The 12,711-nt window shown below is 39.7% G+C and overlaps 1 protein-coding gene across 1 annotated transcript; it reads left to right on the top strand.

Annotated features, from left to right (window-relative positions):
* The first annotated feature begins 538 nt into the window (after positions 1-538).
* On the top strand, positions 539-7,966 carry LOC141539988 (uncharacterized). Its single transcript, XM_074263497.1, has 3 exons — positions 539-637; positions 3,254-3,404; positions 5,270-7,966. The coding sequence occupies exons 2-3, from the start codon at positions 3,267-3,269 to the stop codon at positions 7,631-7,633; spliced, it is 2,502 nt and encodes an 833-aa protein (XP_074119598.1). The 5' UTR covers positions 539-637; positions 3,254-3,266; the 3' UTR covers positions 7,634-7,966.
* Positions 7,967-12,711: the final 4,745 nt, after the last annotated feature.

Raw genomic sequence — 12,711 nt, 5'->3', positions numbered from 1 at the left:
AATAGACTTATTCTGCTTTACCTCAGAAGCAGGAGCTGTGGGTAAAAGTTGCTGAAAGACAGATTTCCTCTTGATTCCAGAAAAATAAGCAAAACAACTTCCGACAGTGGCAAATCCAAAAGAAGCATCCTTAAAATGTTTAAGAAATGACATCTTTGCTTTCAAATAAATTTCTAGTAGTCAGAAGATGACCCTCATTTGGATCTGTAATTTTGGGGGTGTTTAGAGGATCCTTCTCATTCCTTTCTTATCACATCATGTACTAAGGAATCTTAATCCCAGCCTGACCTTTACATAGAATGAGCCTTTCTGAATACAGCTCAGCTTTCTCAAAAAGCAGGTTCCTCATCCTTGCAGGGGGAGGGGGGGGGTTGGAAGAGAAGGAAGAGAGCTCCAGACCTGGCAGGCCGGATTTGCTAAAAGAACTTCCCATCAGTGGCTACTAATGACTGAGATGATCCAAGGTAAAAGGTGGGGCTGGGCTTGGCCTGGGATGAATCAGGCCATCCTGTAGGGCGGGTATCTCTTGCTAAGACACGGACACAATTAAAACCCCTATAAAAGTTCCTCATCTCACTTCAACCAGGATTCTACATACTGCTTTCCAACCAATTGCCTCATCCTGCCTGTGCATTAGGTAAGTCTTCTCTTGAGGAACCTACTCTCACTACAAATGTTTTAGCACATTGTGCTTATAAACTCAGGGCTGTCATTTGCAGAAATGGACCCATAGGCCAATGCTGGCTGCAAGGCAGGTGTATTTTGTCTTTCAATAGGCTAAGCTTGAAGTGGGAGAGGAGAATATATAGGAGTGATGCTTCTGAAGCAAATGGACTTATTTTAACTTCCCTGGGGCTTCAAATCCAGAAAATAAGGATAACTTGTCTGGAAACTTTTTGAGCACATTGTCAGAACTGGCTCATCTAAATCTCTTATTTTTATTGACCCTCTAAAATCTTTAGAATTCACCAGAAATTCACGGATTCATGAATTTTTAGAACAGGATGGGACCTTAGAGGCCATGAATGCCAAAGCTTTTTGCCACACTATTCTAAGCATAAACTCTTTGAATCAAACTAAGTCCATTGGGAGCTGCTATCATCTCTAGTTATATAATAGCAATAGGGAGACTGCTGCCTTCTCAGAAAAAAGTGGGACTCAAATGGCTTTTGGGAGATGAGTTTGGGAATTTATTCAAAGGGGTTTGAGTTTTTAGCATATGTGGAATCTTCTAAAGAAGCAGCTTTTTTTAATGACTATTTTCTTCATGGCCAATCTTTATAAGTTAATGTTAAGGTTATAAAGAGATTTAAGCCAGGAACTTAAGCCAGTGAATGTTTTTGTTTTTTTTTTTTTTGCCCCCCCCCCTCACCCCCACTAGAAGAAATGAGCTGATTCATCCATTATTTTCAGTAAAAGAAAGATTTGGGGTTAGGGAAGACCTAAGAGTTTCTATTTAACTTAGGTTGTCTAAATGAGCTTTCTAGAATATTTCTTTTTCTCTCCTTCTCTCTTTTACTCTTTTTCTTTTTGTCTCTGTCTCTCTCCCCCACTCCCTGTTTCCCCTCTTCTTTTTCTCCTTCTCCACCTTTTATCTTTTTTTCTCTCTTTGTCTCTGTCTTTCCTCTTCCATATATATCTTTCCCTTTTTGTCTTTCTGTTTGTCTCTTGCGCGCGCGCACACACACACACACACACACACACACACCCTCAAGGAGGAGGAGAGACAAAGACAGAGAAACAGACAGACAGAGAGGAAAATAGAGACAGAGAGACAGACAGAGACAGAGATAGAGACGTGGACACACAGAGAGAAAAATTCCAAAGCTACAATTTCTCTGGTCTTTTGAGGCTTTATCTGTGATCATATGATTTTCATCTCAATGTCTCACTGATTCACTTTATCTATCATTCATACTTCATTGCTTTCTTTTTTCTCTTTCACTCACTTTAGTTTTTTTAAGGTCTTAGCTTTTAAGGCCCAAAACTCCAACTTTATTTTTTGTTCTAGGATAACAGCTCTTACCTTGTCATTACCCCAATTTCATTTCTTTCTGTATTAATTAAACTCAAGCTCACTTCCAAAAAGTGTTCTTCCCTTCTCTCCTGGATATACATATACCACAATCTCTTTTCTCATCTAGCTATACCTTTATTCCCAAATTCCTAGTTATTGATGTAGCTTTCACCTTTTTAAAAAAGTCCCTTTTCTTGTAGATTATCAGGATACTAGAGAAATGTTCAAGTGAGATCTCTGAGTTCTCTGAACCAAAACCACACTTCTGCATAATTCTAGTAGCTATTCATATGAAGATCTTTGGTCATATGCTTATTTGTGAATAAATTGTGGTAGTTTTTTATTGCTTTTTGGATATTGCTGCTATCTAATGTATAGATATAGAAATTCCTGGACACCATACTGTGGGAAGAAAGCGAGTAAGATACCTTCTAGGGAACTCCTTCTCTGAGGCTTCATTGGATGCTCCATATCTTGAATCTTCTTCCCCCTTTTGAATTTAAGAAGCCTAAATTTCCCCTTAAATATAAAAGAGGTATTCATTTTGAATCAGAGTTGGAAGAGACCTCAGTATTAGTTCTTCTAGTCATGATCATAACAAAAATAACACCATTTACTTGAAGAACAGCTCCCAAAGCAGCCCATTCTATTTTTTGTTGTTCAGTTGTATCCAACTCTTCATGATAGTATGGATCATGCTGTCCAAGGGATTTTCTTGGCAATGATATTAGAGTGTTTTGCTATTTCTTTCTCCAGTGGATTAAGGCAAACAAGAATCACGAGACTGCTCATCAGTTAGTAAATGTCTAAGTCCAGAGATGAATTCAAAAAGATAAACCTTTCTGACTCTGGCCCAACGCTCTATCACTGAGCCAAATGTCTGTAATCATTAAGAAGTTTTTTCTTACACTGTTCTAGAAGCTGTTTCTTCCCAATTTCTATCTATTATGATTTTATATCTACAAGTTAGAATAACTCCCTGTCTCTTACAGTTAGACTATAAGCTCCTTTAAAGCAGGAATTGTTTTATTCTTTGTATTTGTATCTTCAATACTTAATATAGTGGATCAGGAGCCACAGGAGCCCCAGGAGCCCCAGGAGCCACCATTTTTAGCATCTCTTAATAAATGCTTGTTGGTTAACTGATATAGTGAAGATGATTCAGAAACAAAAATTATGCCTGAGATTGCTAGCCAGTCTTTTAATTGAAGGTTGTGGGATGTTGTCTTTCCTTAGCCTGAACTAGAAGATGCCTCAGTTGCTTGGAAACATCGATGGGATCATCCAGGCCTTCACCCGTTATGCCAAAACTGAGGGTGATTGTACCACACTGACCCGTGGGGAGCTCAAAAAGCTCCTGGAGCAGGAGCTCGCAGATGTCATTGTGGTAAGAAAAAAGGAGCCAGGTGGGAAAGGAGGGAAGCTTATTTACATTTGGAGATCTTATGCTCCAAGGATTTGTGGAGGGTCAGCTAAGTCCCATCCTCTTAGCCCTAACTGTAGTCCCATAAGCAGAAGAGGAAAAAAAAAGGATGCCAGGTGGGAGAGGTAAGATGGGCTGTATATGAAATGCTTTTCACAGTGTCCTCTATATAGAAAATGCTTTTAAAATACTATTTAATTATTAGATTCTGATGCTTAGCACAGAACCTGGCTCAAATAAACAATTAATAACTGTTAATTTATTGATTGGATGGTGACATGGAAATAACTTTTGGTCCTCAATGTCTATTCTAGTGGAGACACAAATCTTTGTAAGACATATCTCTTCTGATCCCTATGCTTCACCCCTAAATTAGAAAAACTTCAAACATTGGACAGCAATGGCAATTTTGTTACTGTGGTCTAAGTTGTCTTTAGCTAAGATCAGAAAAGCTCTAGGTGACATTTGTCCCAGAAACTGGCTAAGAAGAAGTAGAGGGTTGATGGTGGAGGAAGTTCTTAACCAATGAAATCACAGATAATTTTTCTGATACTTGGTCAATGGAAAACCAGAATATAAAGGTTATCAGGTAAGCCATTTCCTGCTAGAAGTGTACCATGTTAAGCAAAGGGAGGATCCTGGAAGAAATCCCTTATTGTCAAAGCCATGTCAAAGGTTCTAGCATAATTTTTCCACTTAATTTTCCTTTTGCTTTTGGCCTAGAATTAACTCCCTTGTATTGAGATTATTTAGAGTTTAAACACAGATATTGTCTCAAAGGCAACATTCTACAATCTGCCTATTCATTTGACATCTACCTTGTACTGGGAAAGACATGTATGGCCTATGGAGGACCAAGCATTTCTCCCTGATGGCTGTGCCTCCACTTTGTTTTTACTTGGGTATTTGTATTCATGAGACATTCTATTCTGTGGAAGGTGATTTAATTAACACAGGAAGATGAGATATGTAAAAAAAAAAATCCAAAGAATCACAGTCAATTGTACCAACGTACTTCTTGCTGTTAAGGTTCAAGGACCAAGGAAAGATACCACTTTGGCTAGATTTAAAGTTAGAAGTTTTTGAATCATTTTCAGTCAAGTCCAATTCTTCATGACCCAATTTGGGATTGTTTTGTTTGTTTGTTTGTTTGTTTGTTTGTTTGTTGTTGTTGTTGTTGTTGTTGTTGTTTGGGGGGCAAGGCTACTGGAGTAGTTTTTCATCTCCTTCTCCAGCTCATTTTACAAATGAGAAACTTTGGCAAATAGGGCTAAGCAACTTGACCAGTATTTCATAGCTGAGATGTCTGAGCCCAGATTTGAATTCATGAAGGTGAGTCTTCCTGACTTCAAATTCAGTATTCTATCCACTGTACCTTCAAGCTACCCAAAGACAGAGAATCTTAGTCCAAATTCCAGCTTAGTTCTTTCTACCTGTATGATGGCATATGAATCACTCTTAAGATTTATTTCCTCATTTGTAAAATGAGGGTTTTGGCCTACTACAGAGATTCTCCACCTTTTTGTGTGTCAGAAATCCCTTTGGCACAATCTGGTGAAACCTAAGGACCTATTCTCAGAATCATGTTTTAAATGCACAAAATAAAATATAAAAAAGTAAAAGGAAATCAATTATATTGAAATACAGTTATCAACATATTTTTAAAAAAAAACACTTCACTAATTCTAGATAAGTAACCTCTGGTCTAGATGTTCTATTCTAGCTCTAAATCTATACCCTGTGAAAAATGCAAAAGGCAGAATGGACCCTAAGTTATATACTCACTAGGAGGGACAAGGAGGCTTAATAAAGATCAATCTTCTTTCCAGAAACCCCATGATCCTGCCACAGTAGACCAAGTCTTCCGCCTACTGGATGAAGATTCCAAAGGGACTGTGGATTTTAAAGAATTTCTTCTGTTGGTATTTAAAGTGACACAGGCTTGCTACAAGACACTAAATGAAAGTCCTGAAGGAGCTTGTGGAACTCAAGAGCCAGGAAGTCAGCACCCTGGGAGCACTCAGCAGATGAGAGATGATCACACCAGCACAGGAAGAGTTGAGAGAGAACAAGACTATATTAGGAATAGAGAAGAGGAGCGGACATTTCCAGGACAAAATAGAAACAACCTGACCACAGGGACTCAGACTCGGGGACAAGACTTTACTTCTACTCAAGTATGTGGTCAGGATAGGCGGCCTGAAACCCAAGAACAGGAGAGAGGAATCCAGCAGGTTAGAGACAAAACTCAAGGGCAGAGGCAGACTGAGACAGGTACCAGGCAGACCAGGGAACAAGGCAGGACCCATCAGACAAATGAGACTGAAACTGGAGGTCAGTCTCAGATTCACACTGGTACCACTCAAACTAGAGAACAAGGTAGGACCCATCAGACAAATGAGACTGGAACTGGGGGTCAATCTCAGACTCACACTGGCACCACTCAGACCAGAGAACAAGGCAGCACCCATCAGACAAGTGGTACCCTGACTGGGGGTCAATCTCAGACTCACACTGGTACCACTCAGACCAGAGAACAAGGCAGTACCCATCAGACAGGTGGTACCCTGACTGGGGGTCAATCTCAGACTCACACTGGTACCACTCAGACCAGAGAACAAGACAGTACCCATCAGACAGGTGGTACCCTGACTGGGGGTCAATCTCAGACTCACACTGGCACCACTCAGACCAGAGAACAAGGCAGTACCCATCAGACAGGTGGTACCCTGACTGGGGGTCAATCTCAGACTCACACTGGCACCACTCAGACCAGAGAACAAGGCAGTACCCATCAGACAGGTGGTACCCTGACTGGGGGTCAATCTCAGACTCACACTGGCACCACTCAGACCAGAGAACAAGGCAGGACCCATCAGACAAGTGGTACCCTGACTGGGGGTCAATCTCAGACTCACACTGGCACCACTCAGACCAGAGAACAAGGCAGGACCCATCAGACAAGTGGTACCCTGACTGGGGGTCAATCTCAGATTCACACTGGCACCACTCAGACCAGAGAACAAGGCAGCACCCATCAGACAAGTGGCACCCTGACTGGGGGTCAATCTCAGATTCACACTGGCATCACTCAGACCAGAGAACAAGGCAGCACCCATCAGACAAGTGGCACCCTGACTGGGGGTCAATCTCAGATTCACACTGGCATCACTCAGACCAGAGAACAAGGCAGTACCCATCAGACAGGTGGTACCCTGACTGGGGGTCAATCTCAGACTCACACTGGTACCACTCAGACCAGAGAACAAGGCAGTACCCATCAGACAGGTGGTACCCTGACTGGGGGTCAATCTCAGACTCACACTGGTACCACTCAGACCAGAGAACAAGGCAGTACCCATCAGACAGGTGGTACCCTGACTGGGGGTCAATCTCAGATTCACACTGGCACCACTCAGACCAGAGAACAAGGCAGGACCCATCAGTCTAATGAGACCATGACTGGGGATCAGTCTCAGATCCATATTCATATTTCTCACTCTGGAAAACAAGATCAGAGCCATCATAAAAATGAGCGGATGACTGGAGGTCAGTCTCAGGGTCACACTGGCACCTCTCAGATAAGAGAACCAGGCAGGACCCATCAGTCAAATGAGTCTATGATTGGAGGTCAGTCTCAGACAGGGATAACTCAGAACAGAAACCATGAGACAGGTTACGATGTCAACCAACGGTGGGAAACTGGCTATGGCCACTCTAGAGGAACAGAGACCCAAGGACAGAACAAGGACCAGATAACAAGAGGAACAGTGGTAGAGGGACAGACTTGGACTCAAGCAGGGGAATGGGGCCAGACCCAGACAGGAAGTAGTCAGGGATGGGGCCAGGAAAGGAGCCAACAAACAAGAGGTCAAGGTCACAGCCAGATGGGGAGCTCTTTGTCTGGGAGACAGGACTACAGTGGAAGTCAGACAAGTTCCAACGTGACAGGAGGGTTGCAGAGTGATGACTGCCAGACCCAAGAACCCTCTATTGGAGGACAGGAGTGGAACAGACAGCAGACAAGGGAGCCAGTGGTTGAACAGCAGGACCAGAGAAGCCTACAGACAAGCGAATCAGAAACTCATGGGCAGAAGACCACCCAGCTTGGAGGAGCAAGCCAGGCTCAGGGAGGAAAGCGAGGTCTCACTGCCCAGGGCCTCTACTCCTACTTCAAAGGTAACAAGCCATGAACATGAACACCTTGATTCCCAGTGCCCAGGAACAAGAACAGCACAGCTTGGGAGGCATTGGACAATTCTACATTTTTTGGTCAGATCAGACAATAAATCAGTTTGTAACCCACCTGCATTGCAGTTGGGTCTTGATTAGGCCCTTTCTCCAAGTTGCTTTGTGTCTCCAAGCCCATCCTTGTCTTTCTAGCCATCCTTTGTCAGATGAATCAGTGGTACTTGGGTTAAACATGGTAGGCAATTCCCTTCATTCTGTCCTCAAACTGCAATTTTGCCACCTTGTGCTACTAGAATGTATCTTCTAATGCATTATTAAAAATTGTTTTAAAATTACCAGCCTCTTCCTCTTCTTACTGTCTATGTCATTTACTCCTTCCACATAATACTGGGGCTACAGAAGATTCTGCTCATTTTTAAAGTCAAACATGACCCATAATATCCAATAATATTCTTTAAATAATTGATTAGAAATAGTCCAGGAACTATCAATTCAAGACATGTAATAATAGACAAACTCAATCAGTCATCTAACTGCATGCTGTAATCTAGGAGATGTACAGTTTTCATCCACTTGGCTTTTTCTTTGTGGATTGATAGGCCAGTGTCTTTTAAATGACCATAGATATCATTTAAAAGTATTAGCAACTCTAGAGAATTAATAAAGAAACAATTCAATTAATTGACAACTTTAATAAAGTTGCAAGATAAAAGAAATCCCACAAAATTACCAGCATTTCTGTATATTACCAACAAAACCCAACAGGAAGAAAGAACAATTCTTTTTAAAAAATTATTGACAGAACATATGCATGGGTAATTTTTCAAAACTGATCCTTGCAAACACTTCTGTTCCAACTTTTCCCCTCCTTCCCTCCATCCCCTCCCCTAGATGGCAGGCAGTCTCATACATGTTAAACATGTTAAAGTATGTCTACTTTATGTGTACATATTCATACAGTCCTCTTGTTGCTCAAGAAAAATCAGATTTAGAAAGGTAAAAATAATGGGAAGAAAAACAAAAATACAAGTAGTCCACACTCATTCCCCAGTGTTCAAGAAAGAACAATTCTATTAAAAATAATTGCAGAAAGTATTTGGCAGTCTACCTGCCAAGAAACACATCAGATCTATTTGAACATAATTTACAGAATACTCTCCACACTAAACAAATGGAGAAATGTTCATTGCTTATGGTAGGATGAACCAATATAATAAAAATGGCAATGCTACCTAAATTAATTTACTCATTCAGTGCCATTCCAATCAAATTACAAAATAATTTTGTGGAGCTAGAAAAACTAATGACAAAATTCACCTGAAGGAACAAAAGGTAAAGGATATAATTGAAATCAATGAAAAAAAAATACAAAGGAAGGAATACTAATAGTATCCGATCTCAAATTACAACACAAAGTGGTAATCATCAAAATAATTTTTTGTATTGGGTAAGAAATAGAGTGGTGAATCAATAGAATAGATTAGGTGCATAATATCTTTAATATATGAATGGATAGTACTTGATAAACCCAATGATTCCAGCTGTTGGGTTAAGAACTCACTATTTGACAAAAAGTGTTGGGAAAACTGGAAAAAAAAAAAGGTCTGGCAGACACTAGCTATTGATAAATATCTCAGATATATATCAACATAAGTTCAAAGTGGGTATATGATTTATACTACCATCAGAGAGGATGTCTTGTGCAATGTCCAAAGCAAGAGGGATTCCTTGTAAACACTGGTGTTGCAATCTTCAAATAACAGTATGCTCATAGCATCAAAGTCTGAAATATTAAAATTCTTTCTGTCATAAAAATCACAGATTTGAAGTTAAAAGGGCCTTTTGAGGTCTTCTAGTCAAATTCTCCTTCATTTTACATTTGGGGAAATCGGGGCACAGAAAAGTTAAAGTCCAGTCCAGAAATGATAAGACCTTGTTTAAAGTTACACAAGTAATGAATATGTGAACACAACTTCTCTGACTTCAAAATTCATACTGGTTCCCACTGACCCACATGCCTAAAAGAAATATAGATAAAATAATAACTAGGGGCAGAGGATGGATAGAGCACCAGCCTTGGAGTCAGGAGGATCTGAATTCAAATCTTTCCTTAGACACTTAACACTTCCTAGCTGTATGACTAGGCAAGTCACTTAGTCCCAATTTCCTCACAAAAATAAACAAAAAATAAAATAATAATTAAAGACACAATATGGCAAGTATTAGAGACACTATGAAATAATTAATCAAAGGAAGAGATCGCTTCTGACTAGAGTAGTGTGCTGAAAATGGGTTACCATCATATCATTAACAAAAGCTTTGTTGAACCCTCTGTGGGCATGCAATGAATGCTAGAACAAGTGTCCCAACACCTGTTCCTGTCCTCTGGGTCCTTATACTTTCTGGCACAAAATACAAAGGTAGACAGACACACAAAAGAACATGTTAACAAGTCAACCAACTCCTTACAAATCTGTCAATAAAATTAATAAGCATTGTGTTATGGAGATAAAATGAGATAATATTAATAAAGTGCTTTAGAGACCTTAAAGCTCTATATAAATGCTTATTATTATTAGGTGCTATGCTATAGAGCATATTCTTCGTAAAGCCCAGATCATACTAGATGAATTCTGAAATCCCTTATACTATGGAGAATTTGGTTAAGTGACTTTTTCACAGTCACAGAGCTAGTAAGTGAGCAGACCTGGATTCAAACACATTCAAACCCTGAATCCAGCTTCCTATTTCTTCACCTTTTCTGTGCTAATCATATTATTCTGAGAGGAAATAAAACATGATAAGGGTGAGAGGAGAGAAGTCAGGGATCATAGTCATTTTAGTCACTCAAGCTCATTATTGTCATTTTCAGCAACTTGCCAAATCTTGTTTTACCTCCATAGCATCTCTCATGAAGGACTAAGGAAGAAGGGGATCTGGGTATTTTCTGGCTTTTTCAGAATAAACCCACCTCCCTACCCTTGCTAGATTTTGTAATTCAGAAGTTTCTTTGAGACTTGCAAGATTCTGTTTTGTTCCATGAAAAGGCTGAGGAGAGAGTAGTTTGGGAAAAACAGGGAGAAAGTTATACACAGACATGGTCACCACCCCTAGGGGTTTTAGGGCTGCTACCTGAAATCATCTCCTGGATGCCTTGACTTGTGTCAGTGGATAAGTGAGGCAGAGACTGCCTCATTAAGCTTTTTTTTTTTTTTTTAATTAGGAATTCTTCTATACTTCATTGCTGTCCCCTGGAGGTCACCAGATTAAATGCATCTAAGGAGCAATGGCCTATCACTTCTTAGGGAAGAAGGAGGAAGCAGGAGCTAGTCAAAGGCTTCTCTAGCAATTGCTACTTAAGGGTTTTATAGTGACCTAATTACATATAACCCAAACTAGTTAAAGTCAGACTTTCCCTAGTGGTGACCCAACTCTTCACTTGTAATTCTTACTTACAATAGAGGAGAAGAAAAAGAAGGGGAGTCTTAAGCTGCTTTCTCTGTGAAGACTGACTAGGGTAGGCTGCAAACCACCAAGAGATGGTGGTGAAGTAAGGGGGAATAGTGTTCAACTGTTGCCCTGTTCTTCCCATAATCTGTAGAGACCTCCAGTTCCCATTCTAATTCTCTCTTTCCTGTTGAATGAACTGGAGACACACATCAAGGGCATGCCTGAACTTGGTATTTTCATAGCCCAACAGTCTTAGAAGTGCCGACTGATTTACAATGTGATGAAACATGTTTGAGGAAATATTTGAACCTAGGCAATAAAATGATCACAGGCATGTCTCAGAGGGATGCTGTATTTTCTTTTTTTAATTACTATTTTAATATCATTTTCCCTCAGTTACATATCAAGAAAAATTCTAGCGTTCCTTTTTACAGGATTTTGAATTTCAACTGTTTCTCCTCTTCCCTCTTCCAAAAATGTTAAGTAGTTTGATATAGTTTCCCCCCACCCCCTGTGGCTGAGGTTAAGTGACTTGCCCAGGGTCACACAGCTAGGAAGTGTTAAGTATCTGAGGTCAAATTTGAACTCGGATCCTCCTGATTGATATAGTTTATACATGTGCTATCATGTGAAACATTTTAATATTAGTCCCAGTTGTGAGAGAAGAAGATCAAAAGGAAAAAAGACCACAAGAAAGAATAAAGCAAGTAAAAAAAAATATGCTTTAATCTGCATTCAGAATGCATCAATTCTTTATATAGTTATGGAGACCATTTCCCTTTGTAGGTCCTTTGTACTTGTCTTGGATCATTGTATTGCTGAGAAGAGATGAGTCACTCATATTTGATCATTACACAATGCTGCCAATACTGTGTACAATATTTTTCTGGTTCTGCTCATTTTGCTTTGCATCAGTTCATAGAGTTCATACAATTCAAATTTTTTCACAATCTGCCTAGTCATAATTTTTTTATTGCACAATAATATTCCATTAAATTCATATGCCATAGCTTGTTCAGTCATTCCCCAATTGATGGGTATCAATTTCTGCTTTCTGCTGTATCTTCTGCACTTCTCCTAATAGTAGGGAAATGAGTGCCAAGACCTGCTTACCTATGGATTAAGCTTTTTGACCTGGTCCAATATAGATTTTTTTTTTTTTCAATTTGCATGGTGGAGGTTGTCCGACCCTATTTCTGAGTCATATAATATATTTTCCTTGAAGGGATATGTGGAGACTTTATTCTGATGAGACTCCAATCTCACCCAATGAGATCCATTCTAGCAGTTATTAGGGAGTCATGTTGGAAATCAGAGGTATGTAGAGAGGTCAGATTCCCCTTCTTTGTTACTTTTTTCTCCATTTGTCTCTGGTAACATCTGTCTCTTTCCCAAAAAAATATGGCACCAATTTTGCAAATCCATTATAGAAAATTACTTAGGAGCAACACCATTATCATTCTTTTTCTCAATCTGAGTGACCAAATAGCAATCAAAATTCTTGATTAGAAATGAATTGAAGGATTCAATTCAATGTTTGCAGAATTAAATTAAACTAGATTCAATTGAAATCTAAAGAATCTTGGTGGGCGCCAGGACATAATATAGCTAGTCCTAGTTAGTTGTTAAA

The sequence above is a fragment of the Sminthopsis crassicaudata genome, chromosome 4, assembly GCF_048593235.1.
Source record: "Sminthopsis crassicaudata isolate SCR6 chromosome 4, ASM4859323v1, whole genome shotgun sequence".
NCBI classification, from domain to species: Eukaryota; Metazoa; Chordata; class Mammalia; order Dasyuromorphia; family Dasyuridae; genus Sminthopsis; species Sminthopsis crassicaudata.
This window is presented reverse-complemented; position numbering and strand designations above follow the sequence as displayed.

Bases quoted from the DNA above. Each gene is read 5' to 3' on its own strand.
- LOC141539988 (XM_074263497.1), top strand. From the start codon at position 3,267: ATGCCTCAGTTGCTTGGAAACATCGATGGGATCATCCAGGCCTTCACC. The intron at 3,405-5,269 runs GTAAGAAAAAAG...TCTTCTTTCCAG, and splicing joins AGCTCGCAGATGTCATTGTG to AAACCCCATGATCCTGCCAC.